The 22,168-nt window shown below is 40.3% G+C and overlaps 1 protein-coding gene across 4 annotated transcripts in view; it reads left to right on the top strand.

Moving 5' to 3' along the window:
• Positions 1 to 3,739: 3,739 nt before the first annotated feature.
• LOC149227762 (TLD-domain containing nucleolar protein) overlaps positions 3,740 to 22,168 on the top strand; it is a 167,959-nt gene continuing 149,530 nt past the window's right edge. Inside the window, exon 1 of one of the 4 annotated variants that reach the window (XM_089377918.1) lies at positions 3,740 to 4,145. In XM_089377918.1, the coding sequence (XP_089234044.1) occupies positions 4,002 to 4,145 (144 nt within the window). In that variant the 5' untranslated portion in view covers positions 3,740 to 4,001. The remainder of the gene's footprint in view (positions 4,146 to 22,168) is intronic. The other 3 variants (XM_089377916.1, XM_089377919.1, XM_089377917.1) reach the window with 3 other exon arrangements.

Genomic DNA, 22,168 nt, shown 5'->3' with positions numbered 1-22,168 from the left:
TTCTCATGTTTCTTGTATCTAGTACCTGATGTTCCACATTTTCTTCAATGTCATCGTCATGGAGGTAGCTTCATTCTGCTCTTTTTTAGCTTCAACGATATTTAGTTTGGCATAAGCTCCCAAGGTGGGGTTTGGGGGGGGGGGGGAGGTGGTGCTCCCACTAAATTACAGTCAAGGCCTCCACACATTACTAAGCATGAGAGATTATGCGGTAACATCAACCCTTATGTCCCTGTCGATTGGAGCTATAGCCTGAACGACCCATGAAGGAGATAATAAAGGGACGAGGAGTGAGGATATTCCAGGTCGACAAGGAAGTAGAGTTCCCCATGGATGACATCGAGAGAAATCCTAAGATTAGAGAGTGACAATTGATAGAGTCAAAAGGGAAATAAGAGTTTAGGATTGAGGGGTAGGCATGTGAGGGCACTATAGAGAGAGGGCCCTCACCCTCCCCATAAAAAAGATGAGCTTACGCAAAAAAAGTTGAGAAGAGTGCCCACGATGCCTGGATCCCTTCTTGAAATATCCATGCTTCTTGTTGTCCATCTTAAAAAGGATTATGGCGGGACGATGTTGCACACACATAGTGAAACAATTCTACAAGCTTAGAGGTGAACCACTACTTAAGATCCATAAGGCAAGCATAACCCAAACCATCAAACTTAGAATTTGCATATTATGACTAACCTCCTCTCTTGCCATTTGTCTCCAAACTGTGTGCATGGATAGGCAATGACGAGATGATGGTAGGCATGTTTCATGGACTGTGCAAAGTAAGTGCCCCATCTAATTTAAATGTTATTTTATGTAATATTTGCAAACTATTCTTGTGAATGGGTGCTTAGCTCGAGTGGTAGGGATGGAGGTTTGCCATCTTATCCGCTTGGGTTTTCCATCCCATCCACTTGGGTTTAAGTCCCCGAAGACATGGCCCGTCATAGTAAGGCTGAAAGGATAGGAATCCTGTTGGAGTCTGGGATCCTGGCTCCAGTTCCAGTGGTCTTTGGATGTCTCGGTCCTAGGCTGAACTATGAGTTTATGATATATGTGGCTTGTGGGTTGTTGCATATATCCCGGGAGGTTGCTAGTTCCCTTGTCTAAAAAAAATTTGCAAACTATTCCTTAGGGAGAATGTTTCCCCACACATGTGGAGTCTCTGCTCTTGCTAAGTCATAAATTCCTAGTATATCTTGCTTACTTGCTATTGGATATACTCTTGGTATTATATGCTACTCATCTTTAAAATATTTTAATTTAAAAGTAACCTAAATATTCTATTTTCAAAGCAACAAATTAATATTTTAATTAAAGTAACCTTCTATGCTCTTACTGACTCATAAATTCCTAGTATATATGGTTTAGTTTCTCTTGGATGTACTCTTGGTGTTATAGTGGTAGCTACTAGGTTTGATCTTAGGCCTCGCCAAATTACTCCAACAAATTACCAATTCACCACACACACACACACACACACACACACATATATACAAAGTTTACTATGGAGCAGGAAGTTGATGGGTGCCTGCCTATCCTTTACGTTCTCATTTCGAAGAAGGATGACAGTTCTTTTTCCCACCAGGTGTTTAAGAAGAAAACTCATAATGAGCAATATTTTCATGCCAACTCTCATCATTTCCCTGCTCAAAATTTGGTTGTTCTCAACACGCTAGCAACTCTTGCGCTAAGGTTCTCTGATGAAAAGAACCTTGATATAGAGAAAGCCCATCTCCTTAATGTTTTTGTTAATAATGGATATAGTAGGCACCAAGGTCTGAAAGCTTCCCTTAAAGCTAGCAGTAGGGAAAATTTTAAGGATGGATATCTATTTGAAAGTTTAGAAACCTTAGCGAATCCTATTAATCTCTAAGAGAAAAATTGTAAAATGTTTGATGGTATTTTTGTAAAAATATATATATTAGTAGTTATATTATATTATTATATATAAGATCTTGGCAATTTTTAAGGTAAAATAATTTCATACTACAAAACTCTCGCAAATTACTTTTAGGAAAAATGGAAATTGGCGAATATTTTTTTTGGAAAATGTATAGAAAATTAGCCCACTAGCGAATATTAGCCCCTAAAATTTTCCTTGCTTAACAGAGGTCCCAAGGTTAAGAAAGACCCTAAATATCGAATCTTAGGGGTGCATCTCCCTTTCATATAGGGGACCATTGAAAAGATTGCAAGAATCATTAGGAAACATAATGTTCCCTCAACCTTTAGACCCCTTAACACCATTCATAGCTCCCTAACATCTGTAAAAGACCTTGATGACCCCAAGGACATGAAAGGTGTTTACGTTATTCCATGTTCTTGTGGGACCCCCTATGTTGGTGAAACTGAGCACTCTATTAATCAGAGGATTCATGAGCACGCAACCGACATCAAGCATGGGAGGACCCGATCTTTAGCCTTGGCAGAACACGCGGAGAAGACTAAGCATCATATATGTATTGAGGAGGCCAATGTTATTTCTAAGGTTGCTTCTTTTCATCACCGTAAGTTTAGGGAGGCCATAGAAATTGTAAGGAGGCCGAGCAATCTCAACAGGGCTGAGCCCTTCGCCCGCACCCGCCCCCCCTTTTTTTTACCCTTCTTGGTTTAGATTGTTTTCTTTTATGGTTTTATTCCCTCAACTTCTGGATTGTTTGAATTCCCCTATATTCCCTTTTCTATTGTTTTGTTGTTTTTCCTTTTTTGCTTGATACTCCTTACCTTTATTTATTCATATTTTATTAATATTATTAATATTTTTATTCATATAAGTTTATTTATATTTTATTTAGTTTTAAATTAAAAATAAGAGGATAATAAAATTCTAGATTTAATTTCTTAGTTTAGGTTCTTAAATTTTTTATTTTTACTTAGTTTTTATTAAACATGATATTTAAATAAATAAATTTATATATAAAAAGAATTGAAATAATTATAAACATATATATTTAGTTATATATATATTTAAATATATAAACTTAATAAAGAAATTAACTGATTAATTGATACACATTTATGTTTAATCCTTATTTATCCCAAAATAGATTTAGTAACTTATACATTTAAATTAAATTAAAAGAGGATGATGCATATTTAGTTACATATATATTTAAATAAATAGCCTTGGTAAACAAATTAACTAATTAGTTATTTAATTAATAAATATTTATTTTTACCTTAATTTATCCCATAATATTTACTATAATAATATAAATTTATATGTAGTTTATTTAGTTTTAAATTAAAGGGAGGATAATAAATTATTTATTAAGTTTAAAGTTCTTAGTTTAAGTTCATAAAAATATTAGTTAATCATTAGTGGATATATTTAGTTACATATAGATTTAAATAAAAATAAATAAATCTAACAAATTAACTAATTAACTAATTAATAAACTTTCCCCTAACTCTTGGTCCATTGAAATGTCGTTGTAGAGTGAATTGTAGCCATTTCCTTTGGTTTCTTTTTAGCAATTTGAATGATCCGTCTTTCTGTTTAACTTATTGCCATGATCTATGATGTGATTCTTCATCTTGTCCTTACAATGACCCAAACTGGCTGGTTTGAAATGGTATACAAATAAATATTCTATTTTCACATCAACAAAATAATATTTTAACTTAAACTAACCTAAATATTCTATTTTCAAACAACAAATAAAAAAGATGATTTAATGTTATTTAATTGAAATCTAATAAATCAGATGGTTTAACATGAGAGAGTCCTTGTCATCATTTGACAACCGTGGGAAAATTAAAGAAATTGCTGTTATGATAGAGATCTCCTCTTTTATCCTCCATTTAGTCTCGTGATGACATTTGGTTTCATACTCTGAATCCGGTTTTGCCATCTGCCCCGAAGTTAAATGGCTTGATTCATGAGTACCTGAGCTGCCGGATCTCACTCTCTGACCCATGTAACTACTGACAATCATCAAACAGGGTGTCTGTTCCTGCATTGAAGCGAGGTGGACAGGGTGTGAGGCGGTGAGTGATCAAGGATGTTGGGATGGAAGGACAGATTGGCTGAGCGGCTCTCCACTCTGCTCTCCGATACATCAACATCATCAAATAACTACTCACATCGCCGCAGCGACATGGATTCTTCCTCCTACGCGTTAATTCCTTCAGAGTCTCCTCAGCAGGTACTTTCTCTTTCATTAACTGCATTCCTTTCAGATAAAAACAAGTTAAGACAATTCACAAGACACCCGATCCCATCTCATCTCTGTAACATTGCTCCATATTTCTGTCAGAATTTGATCCGCTTTTGGCTTTTTGTTATCTTCCGTGCTCATCACGCTCCCTTCTTTACTAATTACAGAATGTGCACTTCCTTATTGGGCCATTGCTTGAATGCCAATGCCATTTGTTCTAAAATTTGTTTAATGCCCATTCAAATTTCCCGGGTCATGGCATCGGAAAGGGAGTCTTAGTGTGGAATACAATCACAACAAAAGGATATGCTACTGTCATAGCTTGCAGTATCATATAGATAATAACTATCAGACATAAATTACCCACAGATAACAAAGCGCCAGCTTTAATTTGTTTCTTTTTTGAAGTTACTAGATCGAAAGGATGAGAAAATAGCGAGCTACAGCATAGTTGTTGCCCAAATGCCACTGTAACAGCTTGCAGCATCATATAGATAATAACTACCAGATAAAGATTATCCACTGATAATAAAGCTTCAGATTTAAATTGTTTCTCTTTTGAAGTTATTAGATCGAAAGGATGAGAAAATTGCAAGCCGCAGCATTTTTGTTGTCCAGAGCATCTGAATTTTAGAAGAAACTGTAATGTTTTCCTTTTGCAGTAATAATGTCCTAATTTGAATCTGTTGATGCATTGCTGGTATGATTTCCAGTTTTCTTTGGCGCCAAAGTAAAAATAACCTAAAACGATAAAATCTGTTACTGTGAAAACATCCATGGGTTTACTAATGGAATAAACCTAAAATGATAAAATCTCTTCATATGAAAATATTAATTCGTGTACTAATGGCAAACCATATTATGGTATTAGCGTTGGAGAATACACGGTTGAAGTGTTTGGCTTAGCCTTTTTCTTTTGTCATACTTACCAACAAGTACTAGATACATAGGAAATGCTCGATCAATAAAGCATGCTAAAATATGTCATTACCAGATATGTGGAAATTCCATCAAAAGAATTTTAAAATGGGCAGAATAATAGAAGCAAGGGAAGAGGAGGAGAATATTTATAGAGAAAATGTTGAAAAATGCCATGTGAATTTGGGATCTATGGTTGGTTAAGAGTTGATAACGAATGTCCGATGAACCACTTCAGGTTTGAATCATCATTCCGTGTCTCAAGATAAATAAAACTGACAATTTCCATTTTCCTAAAATATTTCAGTGACTCCATAACAAAAAAAAGAAAAGAAAAATACATGACTAAAGGAAAAGGCATGGCGATGGGCATTTTTGAGGACGAACCTTTTTCAGAGTTTTTTATGGGATACAATTTTGATGCATTTGTAGAGAAGTCTTATAGGGGAAATAATGCAGGACCGATATTTGGAAAAACAATGTCTTTTATTTGACCCTAATTTGGGTTATATTTTCATTATCAAATCCTCATTTTTTCTTTCTGACTTCTTTTGTTGGTACGTGGTGTATCTCTATTATATTCTTGTGGGAATATTTCTGAACCTTCATGCTTTTGTTATAATTTATTGTAGTTATTAGCTGCCTCAGACATTTCAGTTAGTTGGTCCGTAGGATCTTTATAAACTTCTTCGTGGTATAGAGGCTGTAATTCCGTTAAAAGAAGTATACAAGGGATAATGATAAACTGCTATGTGGTCCTAAAAGCTAAACACATAATCATGGAAGACACATCTTAAGGTACACATTAGCAGACACTCTAAATGCTGTTTTGTTTATGGACTTGAAAATTGAGAAGACATGGCAAGAAGAATGGCAAAGGATAGACCTTTTAAAACTATAGTAGGGACTTGGCACCTTACTTTTCTACCCTTGAAGTGATGACTCTCTTAATCATATGCCCACGAGGAGGGATATACCATTTGACTAATGAATGCTATAGATGATTTTAAAACGCAAAGAATAAGGAGGAAAGCCAAAGGTAGAGGTGAAAATTTTAGTTTTTGTAGCATTGGAGGTGTTCTAGTCTCGAAACTTTGTGGAGCGGCTAAAACACAGGTGTTCTCCATAACCCAAAAATCGTTTCTAGAAATTCCGCCTTTAATTATTAGCCTATCTTTAATTAGATTATTGTCCTATCTTTAATTATTTCCTAAGTCTAAACTTAGGAAAACGGGTTAATTAATCTGAATTAATTGAGATAAGGCGTGAATCATCTAGAAACTCACACGGATCGACTAAGAAATTATTTGGGCCCTTGATTAAGTTTTAATCTTGGCCATTGGAGGTTCAACAAAAGATTATAAGAAGAAGTCGATGGGTAGATGGAGAACATACTAGTGAGACACACAAAGATCGATTTCCTTGGAGAGTTCGATTTTCCAGAGGCAGTAGTTGGAAGAGTTTGAGCTTCAAAAGGAAATAGAGACAGAGAGGGGCAGGGACAGTGAAGTTGGAGGAAGATTATCCAGATTCGGTGAGTACTTTGCAGAGAGGTCGAGATTTCCTCCCGGAGGCTGCGCAGAGGCAATGCATACCCCCAAAGGGCAGTTCTGTTTTTGTTGAAGGGAAGACGTCTTCAGTTCCAGAGGCCGGAAAGGGGCCCCAGAGTGCCGAACGATGAAGAAGCATTTTCCTAGTCAACAACGGGCAGGACGGCTAGATTGGCTGTTGATTCAGGCAACACGTGTAATAGGCAACTTCAATGTGATGTAGAGCCTGCGTAGGCCCAGTTGGACAGCTAGCCTTTCAGAGCTTAGATAGTGCTGGGATTGCTCAGAGTGAGGGTAATTACTAATTTCCCTCAGGAAATTTTTGCCAGTATTTTCCCTATAGGATTTCCAGTTTTCGACATCTTGATTGTACTCATATTATTTCATTGCTACATAATAATAAAAACCCTTAGCTATTGCACCGATTTTCCCAAGTTGGGTTTTTTCTGGGGACATTTGTCCAAAAATATCTGTGTCAATTTTTGTGTGTCTGTGCTAGCATATTTCTCAGTTTCCAACGCTATTATTTTCCGTAGTTTTATTTGTGAAGGTTGCAGTGTGATTTATTCTTTGTCATAGCAAATAAATTGTCAAATTAATTAACAATTAGAAGAATTAATTTCAGTTGTTGCAATAGGATTTCGATGTTGAAATTTTCACATGGTAACAGAGCTAGATTGATCACACAGGGAAGCTCAAAAGCAGAAGCAGAAATTCATTGTTCAGAGGGAGTAGTGGGATGAATTTCTGGAGGTTGCGCAGAGCTCAAGTCAAGTAGTTCAAATTACTCGGTAGACCAACTTTTCAGTGTAGGTTGGCAGAAAAATTCGGCTTGCCAAATTCAATGATTCTGGCTGGTAGAGGGTGCAACAACTCAATTATTTTTGCTGGGAAGATTCCTTGTTTGGGCGCAGCAGCAGTTTGTGGAAGCAGAATCAATGCCGGGTGGAAGAGAAATAGCGCACGCAGAGGGAAAATTTCTCTGAGGGGATCTAGAGTTTCAGAGATCTAATTTTTCCAGTTTCAGATTAGCAGTAACTGTGAGCAGATTTCCTCAGTCTAGAAGGGAGTGCGTGTCGCAGATCCAACAACCAAGCAGAGAGAAAGAGGGAGATTTTCAATTAGAGTTCGAGATGGCCACAATTAGGCTTAGAGATCAGGATAGGTTGGAGGGAGCATCCAACTATGTCATCTGGAAGGCTAGGATGTTCTTCCTGCTTAATGAACATGGCCTGAAAGCCTACGTGGAGAACTTAGTAGCAGTACCCCTAGATGCCGATCAACTCAAGGAGTATAGAAAGGAAATGGCGAAGGCGAAGCAAATGATTTTGGATGGAGTCTAAGATCATATAGTGTCACATGTGGTAGAGAAGGGTATGGCCAAGGAGATGTGGGATGCTCTCTCCGAGCTATTTCAGAGTTCTTCCGAGCAGCGGAAGATGTTTCTCCAAGAGAAGCTGAGGAGCATAAGGATGCAGAAGGGAGAAAGCATAGATGGCTTCCTCACCAGGATTCAGGAAGTCTGAGATCAACTAGCAGCCGCTAGGGAGGCACCCCAACCCATAGAGCTTGTACGATTGGCACTGAATAGTGTCTTAGATGACTGGTAGGTGTTTGTCCAAAGTATCTTGGGTAGAGACACATTGCCGAAATGGGATAGGATGTGGTCCAATCTATAGCAGGAGGAGTTGAGGCAGGCTTTAGTAAAGAGTACCATCAGCGGTAGCAACAACAAGGGCGTGAAGGGTGAGAAGGAAGAGGAAAATGTGGCCCTAACATCTAAGGGTCCCAGTTAGGGGCAGGGGGAAAAGAAGAAGAAGAAGGACTTGCCAAAGGTCAAATGCTTCTGATGTGGTGAGTTTGGTCCCTACAATACTCAGTGTCCTCCCAGGAAGAAGGACAAGTAGGAGAAGGCATTAGTGTCCACTGAGATCGATAAGTTGCCCTACAGGTAGGAGGAAGACTTCACGATGTTTGCAGCTATACCTCCAAGAGAGAGGTGGGGTGATATAGAGCTTTGGTCCTAGAGCAACGCAAACATGGGAAGGTTCCATTGACGTTTCCTCCTCATGGATCATTACTTTGCTATAGGGCCCCACAATATTCACTAGTAGGATGGATCAATGTCAGTGATGCAGTCAGATTCCGGATGATAGTTGTAGACTAGTAGAAGTTAGATACTGAGGAGCGCAGTGCAGTGTTGGCCACAGTGCAGAGTAGCTCAGTGTAGAGTCAATAACAACGTAGATTCTTCAGTGGACAGTGCAGTAGCTAGTAGCAGTCAGGACTTGTGAGACAAATGCATCATACTGATCACAATTTATTCAATATTTAGGATTCTTCTTAGTTGCAGTGGTTGCAGTTGCAACAACAACATACTGATAACAGTTTATCCAATATTTAGGATGCTTCTTAGTTGCAGTGGTTGCAGTTGCAACAACATATGATAGGGAGTTGCAGTGCAGATGCAAAGTTGGCAACAATACAATAGTGTCAACAACAACACAGATGCAACATCAGAGTTGCGTAGTGGTTGGTGGGCAGTGGCAGGCAGTCACAGTGGCCAGACATCAGCAATGTGACAGAGGTTATTATAGAAACATGGTGTTGTAGGAGTGATGCAACACTAGAACACCTTCCTCGCTAAGAGGGAGTGTTAGTTTTTGTAGCATCAGAGGTGTTCTAGTCTCAAAACTTTGTGGAGAGGCTAAAATACAAGAGTTCTCCATAACCCATAAATTGTTTCTGGAAATTCCACCTAGAAGTGTCTCAATTAGATTATTAGCTTATTTTTAATTATTTCCTAAGTCTAAACTTAGGAAAAGGGGTTAATTAATCAAAATTAATTGAGATAAGGTGTGAATCATTTAGAAACTCACACGGATTGACTGGGAAATAATCTAGGCCCTTGATTAAGTTTTAATCTTGGCCATTGGAGATCCAACAAAAAATTATAAGAAGAAGTCGATGAGTAAATGGAGAACATACTAGTGAGACACACAAAGATCGATTTCCTTGGAGAGTTCGATTTTCCAGAGGCAGTAGCCGGAGGAGTTCGAGCTTCAAAAGGAAGCAGAGACAAAGGGGTAGGGACAATGAAGTCGGAGGAAGATTTTCCAGATCCGGTGAGTACTTTGAAGAGAGGGAGAGATTTTCTCTAGGAGGCTACACAGACCCTCAAAGGGCAGTTCAATTTTTGCTGAAGGGAAGACATCTTTAGTTCCAAAGGCCGGGAAGGGGTCCCAGAGTGCCAGAGCTGAGAGAAGCATTTTCCTAGTCAGTAGCTGGCAGGATTGCTAGATTGGCAGTCAATTCAAGCAGCACGTGACGGGCAACTTTAGTGTGATGCAGATCTTGCGCAGGCTCAGTTGGACAGCTAGCCTTTCAGAGCTCAGACAGTGCCGGGATTTGCTCGGAGTGAGGGTAATTTCCCTCTAGAAATTTTTGCCAGTATTTTCTCTACAGGATTGCTAGTTTTCAACATCCAAATTGTACTCATATTATTTCACTGCTGCATAATAATAAAAACCCTCAACTGCTACACCAATTTTCCCAAATTAGGTTTTTCCAGGGACATTTGTCCAAAAATAATTATGTCAATTTTTGTGTGTATGCTAGCATATTTCTCAGTTTCCAGCGCTATTATTTTCCGCAATTTTATTTGTGAAGGTTGCAGTGTGATTTATTCGATATTTGTCGTAGCAAATAAATTGTTAAATTAATTAACAATTAGAAGAATGAATTCCAGTTACTGCAATATGAGTTCAACGTTGAAATTTTCACTGAGAATAATTAGATCGGGAAGGAATGGTTAAATACAGTTTGGAATATAAAGAGTAACTGAAGATGGACCCAAAGTTATGATGCGATTGGCCATTTCAAAAATACATATTATGTTGGTTTTATGCATCAACAAAATTCTCTTGGATTGATGGATATACTAAAGATTTGGACAAAGAGAGAAATATCTTTGATGCATGACAACTTCAACATGCACCTGCAAGTTAGTGGAGACAATGATGAAATGTTTGCACTTGATACCATGACAAGTGAAGGAGGAAAAGACATAGGAGTTGCAAAAGTACATAAGTGCGAGCTCTTTCAGTCATCTTATGATTTTATAATGAAGACCAATGAAAAGTAATTCAATATTTTCTACAAAATAGATTCAAACTAGGAGTCTCATTGAGTACAACATTAAGTTGTTGGCATGTTTCCTTTATGGTAAGGCACTTATCTTTTTTGTCACAAATACCATAGTAAGTATGCCTCACGTTGAATGGATTCAACCAATAATCAACAGGGTCGTTATGTAACCTATGCCACTATCAATTAGGCATTATAAGTAGGAATATGGCAGTTTGAATGATTGAGATGTAGGAGAAAGGTTGGGTATTGGGATGAACCAAGACAGGAGGTTATGGCCTATCAAAGAAGCGGACATAGTTGTGTAGGCTCTAATGAGTTTGTAGGAAATGCTATTAGAAGGATACAATCAAGAAAGATCAGTGTCAATGATAGCATGGAGGATCCACCAAATATTCAACGTTGATGAACAAGTAGGAAAATTTTAGCTACAAAGTTGTCTTTTGAGGAATCTAAGTACTTGCTTATAACTTAAGTAGAGGAGGGGGAGAAGGAAATGGAGAGGAAGCATCCATTGAATCTAGAGTGAAGATCATTGAAGATCAGATGGGCTTGATGTTTATGGAGGAGCAATTTACAAGTCTGTTAGAGATGGGAACTTTGATGAAATCAAAGTAAAGGGTTATTAATATGAATAAATTGGTAGAATAGGGCATGGTTGCAGAGACAACACCATGTTGAGAAGGAAAGGGGCCAACAAAGGTACCATGTGATTTAATGCTTCATTTTCCAGAAGTATTTATTCAAGGTTGGTAGGAGATTCTTCAATCTGTTTATAAGAAAAAGGATGGTGGTTCCACTTCATGGGAAAAACTGTGGAAGGTCACTAGCTAGCATGTATAGATGCAAGTTGCAACATTTTGGCAGTAAAAGGAGGCTATAATGAGGAAAAGTGCTAGTATGAGCAAGGAGGATCTTGGGGATTTTTTTGAAATGGAGTGGATGTTAGAATTGGTTTTAAGACCTTAGGACTATAATATTTTTAACACTTGTGCAATCCACTTGGTTGTGTAGGTGCCCTCTTTTGATATTTTGGCTCTTATTTCTATCATTTGAGCTTCACTCTTATCATATTTCTTACTGTATTTTCAGTTACTTTCTAGTTGTAGTGTTAGTGCCACTTTTGGGTACATGCATATTGCAAGTGGTATCAAAGTAGTAGCTTTGTGTGAAAATTCCTTGATTGCAATTACTGGAAATTTATCTCCTAATTGCTCTGCAGTTTATTTGTTGATACAACAAATATTGATAAACTCACAATTGCAATCTTCACCCAAAAATAAAATATGCTGTGGAAAATAAGCCGGAAGCCGAGAAGATAATGCTCACACACAATAAAAAAGACACCAATATTGTTGGACAAATAATCCCTAGAAAAACCCCGAAGGGAAAACCGATGCAACAAATGAGGGCTTATTTTATTATTATGCAACAGTAAAAATCTGAGTACAATAATCTGGATGCCCAACTGACAATCCTTCAGCAAATAATCTTGCCAAAATAATTAGGAGAAAAATTCTCCCTCTGCATTGTAACTCTACCTCCCTCTGGCCCGCTGACACTGCCTCCTGGCTGCTCGCACTATTGGCCTGCACAATTCATACGACCATTGGAATTGCTCCAAACTGAGCCGTCTAGCCTCCTCTTGCCCTTGGAAAAATTCGCTCTGCCTTCCAAAATGTCTTTTAGGCCTCCGACAACTGATCCAAACCCTTTCCGGCAATTCGCTGAACTGGATTGGCTAACTCACACCACTTGGAATTTCTTTGCAAAATATTTCGACCTCCCTTCTGTTGACTCTCCGACACTAGAAAAATCCTCCAGAACTCTCTACTGCTGCTTCTTCAATCTCTTATGCTCTCCTTCTCTGGCTCAAACTTACTTCCTTGTAGAATCTCCGCAACTGGATAGCTCGATCTACCAAGGAACTCACTCCCCTCTTGTGTCAACTATGTCTTTCTCCAATCCATCAATTTTCTCTTATAATATCTCGTTGGAGCTTCAACGACCATGATTAGATCCTCAGACCTCATCAACGACTAAGATCATCTTAGACTTGATCCATGTGAGTATCTAGAGCATTCTCGATCTTCCTTAATTAATTCCCATTAATTAACCAGTTTTCCTAAGTTAGACCTAGGAAAAATTTAAATGATGGCTAATTAATTTAATTAAGGTGTTTCACAAGCTTATCTTGTGAAACCTTTTTTGGGTTTTGGAGATCTTGTGTTCCTTAGTCTCTTAGACACAAATCGAGACTAGAACACTTGTCCAATGCTACAAAATCTAACACTCCCTCTTAGCGAGGAAGGTGTTCTCTTACTACTCCAACATCTCTACTCTGTAGCCGGACCACGTTTTTGGTGTCTGACATTTGCAACCTTGTCATTGTCTACCAAGCTACTGTACATAACCTGATTCATCTGCTAAACCTTTAGCTGAACCACTCTACATCTGCGCTGCTGCTAACTCTACACTGTGCCTCCTTGCACTGTTGCCAACACTGCTTGCGTTGCGTCTGATCTCATACTGCTGCTGCTGCTGCAATTGAGAACTGATCTACTATCCCTACGATTGGAAAGGGTTCTCCACCATACCCATCTATTCTCTGAAATAGACGAACTTAGCTCTCACTAGAGCTTTGTGAGTATATCAACAACCTCCTGCTCTATGGGAACATGTAGCACACAATATCTGATTAAGTGATATCATATGTCTATATGTTTCGACCTATCATGAAGCACTGGATTTTCAGAGAGCTTGATGCAACTCTGATTATCACAGTATATACTGGTCGCCTCCATCCTCTGACTGAACAAGCTCACTAACAGCTTCTGAAGCCAGATAGCTTCGCATGTGGCCATGCTAGTTGCCATGTAGTCTGCTTTTGCAGAACTCAGTGCTACAGACTTCTACTTCCTGCTGCACCAAGATACAACTCCCGATCCAATGTTGAAGCAACACCCTGATGTGCTTTTCCGATCCATTGAACGTCTTGTCCAATTTGCATTTGTGAAACCACATAACCAAACACCATCACCTCGAGTATACGTCAACCCATACTCGACTGTGCCACGTAAATACCTTAGAATGTGCCTCGCTGCTTTCCAATGCACTCTCTTAGGTTCCACCATAAATCGACCGAGAGTGTTGACCACGAATCAAATATCAGGCCTAGTGTTGACTAGATACATGAGCGAACCAATGAGCTATCTATATAAGGTTGGGTCCACTTCCCCGTCCTCTGATGCATCTATCTTCCTTTAGTTCGTAATCATAGGCGTGGACATAGGCCTACAGTCCTGCATCCTGAACCTCTTCAGAATCTCTGTAGTATATCTCCCTTGACCAAGGAAGATCTCCCCGTCCTTCTGCCATACTTCTAGGCCTAGGAAGTAATGCATCAACCCAAAATCCTTCATGTCAAACTCTACTGCCAGGTTCCTCTTGCAGTCTTCTATGAGCCCTGATGACCTTGTCAAAAAGAGGTCATCCACATATAATACTAGGATGAATGGCTCACCCTCTACCATCAGATATTAAAGGTTGTGATTTGCATCACTCTTGACAAATCCCATCTTCTGCAAGTAGCTGTCAATCTGACCATACCATGCGCTGGAAACCTGTTTGAACCAGTATAGTGCTCTCTTCAGTTTACACACATGTGTGCCCCGCTCGTGTGTCTCGAAGCCCTCTGGCTGTTCGATGTATACCTCCTCCTCTTTCACCCCGTTCAAGAATGTTGTCTTGACATCCATCTGGTGAATATGCGATCCCATATGTGTTGCTAGAGATATGACAAACTGGATGGAAGTGTATCTGGCAACTGGAGCGAAGGTCTCCTCATAGTCTATACGTTCCTTTTGAGCATACCCCTTTGCCACAAACCTCGCCTTGTACTTCTCCTTGCTACAATCTGCAACATACTTGATCCGTTAGATCCATCGAAAGCCCACAATTGATCTATCCATAAGTCTCGACACTACCTCCCAAACATCGTTTGTCATGTTGTAGCTATACTCTTCCACCATGGCATCTACCCACACCTGATGCTATGCAACCTCCTGATAGCTGGAAGGTTCGACAACTTGTGCCACCAATGCTTGGTACTTATATGGTTGTCTACGTTCTCTCTTGTTCATCCTAGGAGCTCCTATGAGCTACTTCTCGTCCCTCAACGTCTGACGAAATTCTCTATTGGTACATCCAGTAGTGGTGGGAGGATTGACTAGGTCGTCATCTTGCCTCTGGTGCTCCGTCTGCTGTGAACTCACAGGATCTCCTACACCTGAGGTCGTGCTGGTACTAGTGACTGTACTGCATCCATGTGACTATCCATGCGATTGCCCCTGCTGTTGGACCAAGGGACCTTTTGCTGGCTCATTCTGATCATTTGTTGGCAACTCACGATATCTCTTGAAGGCCCTTTCCTCCATGAACTTTACGCCCCGTCTCACGATAATCTTCTTGCTACTAGGAATGTAGATCTTGTATGCCTTCGAGGTTTCGCTATACCCAACGAAGAAATTGTTCTCTGCAGTCTGATCCAACTTAGTGCATTTTTCATATGGGACATGACAGTAAGCTATGCTGCCAAACATCTTAAAGTGACTTACTTTTGGATTCTTCCTTGAGAAGACTTCTTCTGGTGTTATCTTCCCCAATGCCTTGTGGGGAACTCTGTTCTGTATATACGTAGTTGTGTTACATGCCTCTGCCCATAGAAACTTGGGTAAGTCCTAGTAATATAACATAGCCTTTGTAGCCCCAACTATAGACTTGCTCTTCCGCTTTGTTGCCCCGTTCTACCGCGGATTGTATGGAGCTATCAATTCCCTCTTGATGCCCTCCTTCGCACAGAATTTCGTGAAGTCACTATTAGTGTACTCCCCTCTGTTATCTAAGCGAAGCACCTTGATCTTCTTTCCTGTCAAATTCTCTACTAGAGCTTTAAACACCTTGAAATGACTGAAGACTTCATCTTTGGTCTTCAAGAAATAGATCATTGTTTTCCTGGAATGGTCAACAATGAAGGTAATGAAGTACTCATACCCTCTGAGAGATCTAGTGGACATGGGGCCACAAATATCTGAGTGTCTAACCTGCAACACATCGTCTGATCTATTGTCACTTCTTGGGAATGTTGCCTTAGCATACTTCCCAAGTATGTACCCCCTACACACGTCATCATGTTCCATGCTTAATTCTGGAACACATGTAACTGTCTCCCTGAGCATCCTAAGTGCTCCATGGTGTAAATGTCCCATCCTTTTGTGCCATAACTCATTTAGGTCTCTCCCACTGCTAATGCTATTACTACTGCTGTTGCTAACTAGTGCCTTTGGAGAATTGAGCTACAATTTGTAAAATCTGTTGATATGAGCTCCAATCTGCTTCACCTTCTTCTACTTTTGGTGTTTAATGAACACCTTCTTCCCTACAAAGTGAACATCATATCCGTTATCTTGTAGCTGGGATATTGAAATAAGGTTCATACCCAAGTAGGGCACATGCAACACATCTGTAACATTGGTGCTTGCTCCTGATTCCCTTTGAATCTCCATGGTACCTATTCTGACTAGAGTACATTTACTTTTGTTTCCCATCTAAATCTCGAAGTCCATTTGTTCCTACTTATAGCTGGAGAAGTATTCTCTAACTCTTGTCATATGAGCTGATGCTTCACTGTCTATATACTAGACACCCTGTGAAGTTGAGCTAAAGAGGCAAGCTATTTGAGCGAATTCATCCTCCAATCTGGAAGATAAATCCGTAGCCTCCTGAATGTTGAATCTCTCTACGACCATACTGGAGAAATCTGAGAAATCTACTAAAGACATCCTGGGTATAATTTTAATGTGCTTTTCTCTTCCCGTCCCTACACAGATCTACAACTAAAATCCTTGTTGCAAAATCATTGCGCCCATATCTGCTCAACAGAACCCTCTATCTGACAAATCCACTGCTTGCAAATTCTGCTTCTAATGCTATTCGAATTTTCCTCCACTTGGAACTAGAAATCGAACCCCACTGCCTCTGCAATTTGCACCCTTCGTTAACTTGCGCAAATATGGAGAAATAGTGCCCATATCTCCCTCTGAAGCTACACAATTTTCTCCTCTCGCTTCCGAGCCTCTGATTTGATCTTCAATGCTCTGATACCATTTGAAAATTCTTTGATTGCAATTACTGGAAATTTATCTTGTAATTGTTTTGCAGTTTATTTGTTATTACAACAAATATCGATAAACTCACAATTTCAATTTTCACCAAAAATAAAATATGTTGTGGAAAATAAATTGGAAGCTGAGAAAATAATGCACACACAATAAAATAGACACCAATATTTTTGGACTAATAGTCCCTAGAAAAACCCCAAAGGGAAAACCAGTGCAGCAAATGAGGGTTTATTTTATTATTATGTAGCAGTAAAAATCCGAGTACAATAATCTGGATGCCCAACTGGAAATCCTCCAGTAAATAATCTCGCCAAAATAATTAGGAGAAAAACTCTCCCTCTGCAAAGTAACTCCTCCCTCTGGCTTTCTCGCACTGCCTCCAGGCTGCTTGCACTACTGGCCTGCAGAGTTTGTACGACCTCTAGAACTGCTCCAAACTAGGTCGTCTAGCCTCCTCCTACCACTAGAAAAATTCGCTCTGCCTTTCGTAATGCCTTTCTGGCCTTCGACAATTGATCCAAACGCTTCCCGACAATTCCTCAAATTAGATTGGGTAACTCGCACCACATGGACGACTTTCTCTACAGAATATTACAATGTCCCTTCTGTTGACTCTCCGACACTGGAAAACTCCTCCGAAACTCTCAGCTGCTGCTCCCTCAATCTCTGATGCTCTCCTTCTTTGGCTCGAACTTACTTCCTTGTTGAATCTCTACAACTGGAAAGCTTGATCTGCCAAGGAACTCGCTCCCCTCTTGTGTCAACTATGTCTTTTTCCAATCCATTGATTTGCTCTTATAATATCTCGTTGAAGCTTCAATGACCATGATTAGATCCTCATCAACAACTAAGATCATCTTAGACTCAATCCATGTGAGTCTCTAGAGCATTCTCGATCTTCCTTAATTAATTCCCATTAATTAACCAATTTTCGTAAGTTAGGAAAAATTTAAATGATGGCTAATTAATTTAATTAAGGTGTTTCGCAAGCTTATCTCGTGAAATTTTTTATGGGATCTGGAGATCTTGTGCTCTTTAGTCTCTTAGACACAAAATGAGACTAGAACATTTATCCGATGCTACAAAATCTAACACTCCCTCTTAGTGAGAAAGGTGTTCTCTCTCTGCTCCAACATGCTTACTTCATAGCCAGATCACGCTGCTAGTGTCTGATATCTGCAACAACCTGTCACTGTCCACCAAGCTACTGCACATACTCTGATTCATCTACTAACCCTGTAGCTGAACCACTCTGCATCTTCACTGCTACTTACTCTGCACCGTGCCTCCCCTCACTACCGCCAACACTGCTTGTGCTACATTTGATCTCATACTGCTGCTGCTACTGCAACTATTGCAACTGAGAACTGATCTACTGCCCCTACGACTAGAAAGGGTTCTCCACCATATCCATATGTTCTCTGAAATAGATGAACTTAGCTCTCCCTAGAGATTTTGTGAGTATATCAACAACGTGCTACTCTGTGGGAACATGAAGAAGATGGACTGCTCCACGTTGAACTCAATCTTTGATGAAGTGATCGTATGTCTATATGTTTCGACCTATCATGAAACACTAGATTCTCAGAGAGCATGATACAATTCTAATTATCACAATAGATACTGGTCGCCTCCATCCTCTGATTGAACAAGCTCAATAACAACTTTTGAAGCCAGATAGCTTCGCATGTGGCCATGCTAGCTACCATATACTTTGCTTCTGCAAAGCTCAGTGCTATGAACTTTTGCTTTCTGCTACACCAAGATACAACTCCTGATCCAACGTTGAAGCAACACCCTGATGTGCTTTATCGATCCACTGAACTGCCTACCCAATCTGCATATGTGAAATCATATAACTTGACACCATCACCTCGAGTATACTTCAACCCATACTCGACCGTGCCGTGTAAATACCTCAGAATGTGCCTCACTGTTGTCCAATGCAATCTCTTAGGTTCCACCATAAACTAACTGAGAGTGTTGACCACGAATCAAATATCCGCCCTGGTGTTGACCAGATACATGAGCAAACCAATGATTTGTCTATACAAGGTTGGGACCACGTCCTCGTCCTCTGATGCATCTATCTTCCTGCATTTCGTAAGCAGAGGCATGGACATAGGCCTACAATCATGCATCCTGAACCTCTTCAAAATTTTTGTAGTATATCTCCCTTGACCAAGGAAGATCTCTCGTCCTTCTGCCATACTTCCAGGCCTAGGAAGTAATGCATCAACCCCAAATCCTTCATGTCAAACTCTACTGCCAGGTTCCTCTTGCAACCTTCTATGAGCCTTGATGACCCTGTTAAAAAGAGGTCATCCACATACAATACTAGGATGAGTGGCTCACCCTCTACCATCAAATAGTAAAGGTTGGGATATGCATCACTCTTGACAAATCTCGTCATATGCAAGTAATTGTCAATTCGAGCATACCATGCCCTGGGAGCCTCTTTGAGCTCGTATAGTGCTCTCTTCAATCTACAGTTGTGTGCCCCGCTCATGTGTTTGGAAGCCCTCTGGCCGTTCGATGTATACCTTCTCATCTATCACCCCGTTCAAGAATGCTATCTTGACGTCCATCTGGAGAATGTGCCATCCCATCTACACTGCTAGAGATATGACAGAACATGCAAAAGTGTATTTGGCAACTGAGGTGAAGGTCTCCTCATAGTCTATACCTTCCTTCTGAGCATACCTCTTTGCCACGAACCTCACCTTGTACTTCTCCACGTTGCCATGTGCAGTGTACTTAATCTTGTAGATCCGTCGAGAGCCTACAACTGACCTATCCCCAGGTCTCGACACTACCTCCAAACATCGTTTATCATGATGGAGCTATACTCTTCAACCATGGCATCTACCCACACCTGATGCTGTGCGGCCTCCTCATAGTTGGAAGGTTCTACAACATGTGCCCCCAATGCTTGGTACATGTCTGGTTGTCTATGTTCTCTCTTGCTCGTCGTGGGAACTCCTATGAACTCCTTCACGTCCCTCAATGCCTAATGAACTTCTTTGTTGGTACGTCCACTAGTGGTGGGAGGATCGACCAAATCCTCATCCTGCCTCTGTTGCTCCGTCTATTGTGAACTCACAAGATCTCTTGCACCTGAGGTCGTGCTGGTACTAGTGACTGTATTGGATCCTTGTGACTGTCCATGCGACTGCCCCTGCTGCTGAGCCAATTGAGCTTCTGCTGGCTCATTCTGATCATTTGCTAGCAACTTGCGAGATCTCTCGAAGGCTCTGTCCTCCATGAACTTTACATCCTGTCTCACAATAATCTTCCTGCTATTAGGAACGTAGATCTTGTATGCCTTCGAGGTTCCGCTATACCCAACAAAGAACCCCTTCTCTGCAGTCTGATACAATTTAGTGCGTTTTTCATCTGGGACATGGTGGTAAGCTATGCTGCCAAAGATCTTGAAGTGACTTACTTTTGGCTTCTTCCTTGAGAAGACTTCTTCTGGTGTTAATATTCCCCAATGCCTTGTGAGGAACTCTTTCTGTATATACACAACTGCGTTACGTGCCTTTGCCCATAGAAACTTGGGTAAGTCCTGGTCATATAACATAGCCTTTGCAGCCCCAACTATAGACTTGTTATTCTGCTCGCTACCCCATTCTACTATGGATTGTATGGAGCTATCCATTCCCTCTTGATGCCCTCCTTTGCACAAAATTCCGTGAAGTCACTATCAGTGTACTCTCCTCCGTTAAACCCAAATCAAGACTAGAACACTTGTCTGATGCTATAAAACGTAACACTCCCTCTTAGTGAGGCAGGTGTTCTCTCTCTACTCCTTTGTAGTCGGACCACACTGCTGGTGTCTGACATCTGCAACAACCTTTCACTCTCCACCAAGCTACTGCACGTACTCTGATTCATTTGCTAACCCTGTAGCTGAAACACTCTGCATCTGCGCTGCTGCTGACTCTGCACTGCTGCCAACACTGCCTATGCTGCATCTGATTTCTTGTTGCTGCAACTATTGCAACTGAGAACTGAGCTACTGTCCTTGCAACTGGAAGGGTTCTCCAACATACCCGTCATTTCTTTGAATTAAACGAACTTAGCTCTCTTTAGAGCTTTTGTGAGTATATCAACAACCTGCTACTCTGTGGGAACATGTACAACACAATCTTTGATGAAGTTGTATCGTATGTCTATATGTTTCGACTATCATGAAACACTGGATTTTCAAAGAGCTTGATGAAACTCTGATTATTGCAGTGGAAACTGGTTGCCTCCATCCTATGATTGAATAAGCTCATTATCAACTTCCAAAGCCAGATAGCTTCGCATGTGGCCATGCTAGTTGCCATGTACTTTGCTTTTGCAAAGCTTAGTGCTACGGACTTCTTCTTCTTGTTGCACTAGGATACAACTTCCGATCCAACGCTGAAGCAACACCCTGATGTGTTTTTCTAATCCACTGAATTGCCTGCCCAATCTGAATCCGTGAAACCACATAACCTGACACTAACACCTCGAGTATACCTCAACCCATACTTAACCATGCCGCGGAAATACCTCATAATGTGCCTTGTTGCTGTCCAATGCACTCTCTTAGGTTCCACCATAAACTGATTGAGAGTGTTGACTGCGAATCAAATATCTAGCTTGGTGTTGACCGGATACATGAGCGAACCAATGAGCTATCTATACAAGGTTGGGTCAATGTCCTTGTCCTCTGATGCATCTATCTTCCTCTAGTTCATAATTACAGGCGTGGACATATGCCCACAGTCTTGCATCCTGAACCTCTTTAGAATCTCTGTGGTATATCTCCCTTGACCAAGGAAGATCTCCCTGTCCTTCTGCCATACTTCTAGGCCTAGGAAGTAATGCCTCAACCCCAAATCCTTCATGCCAAACTCTGTTGCTAGGTTCCTCTTGCAGTCTTCTATGAGCCCTGATGGCCCTGTAAAAAAGAGGTCATCCACATACAATACTAGGATGAGTGGTTAACCCTCTAGCATTAGATAGTAAAGGTTGGGATTTGCGTCACTCTTGACAAATCCCATCTTTTGCAAGTAGGCGTCAATCTGACCATGCCATGCCTTGGGAGACTGTTTGAGTTCGTATAGTGCTCTCTTTAGTCTACACACTATTGTTTTTCCACAATACTAGAGTCTAGGATAGAATCTTAAATCTTTGATGCTACCAATTCAAGTATCAAAAGAGACTACTTTGCACAGCGGAATAA

Source organism: Pinus tabuliformis, chromosome J (genome assembly GCF_031772625.1).
Source record: "Pinus tabuliformis cultivar Carrire ecotype Pingquan chromosome J, CPIR1, whole genome shotgun sequence".
Lineage (NCBI taxonomy): Eukaryota > Viridiplantae > Streptophyta > Pinopsida > Pinales > Pinaceae > Pinus > Pinus tabuliformis.
This window is presented reverse-complemented; position numbering and strand designations above follow the sequence as displayed.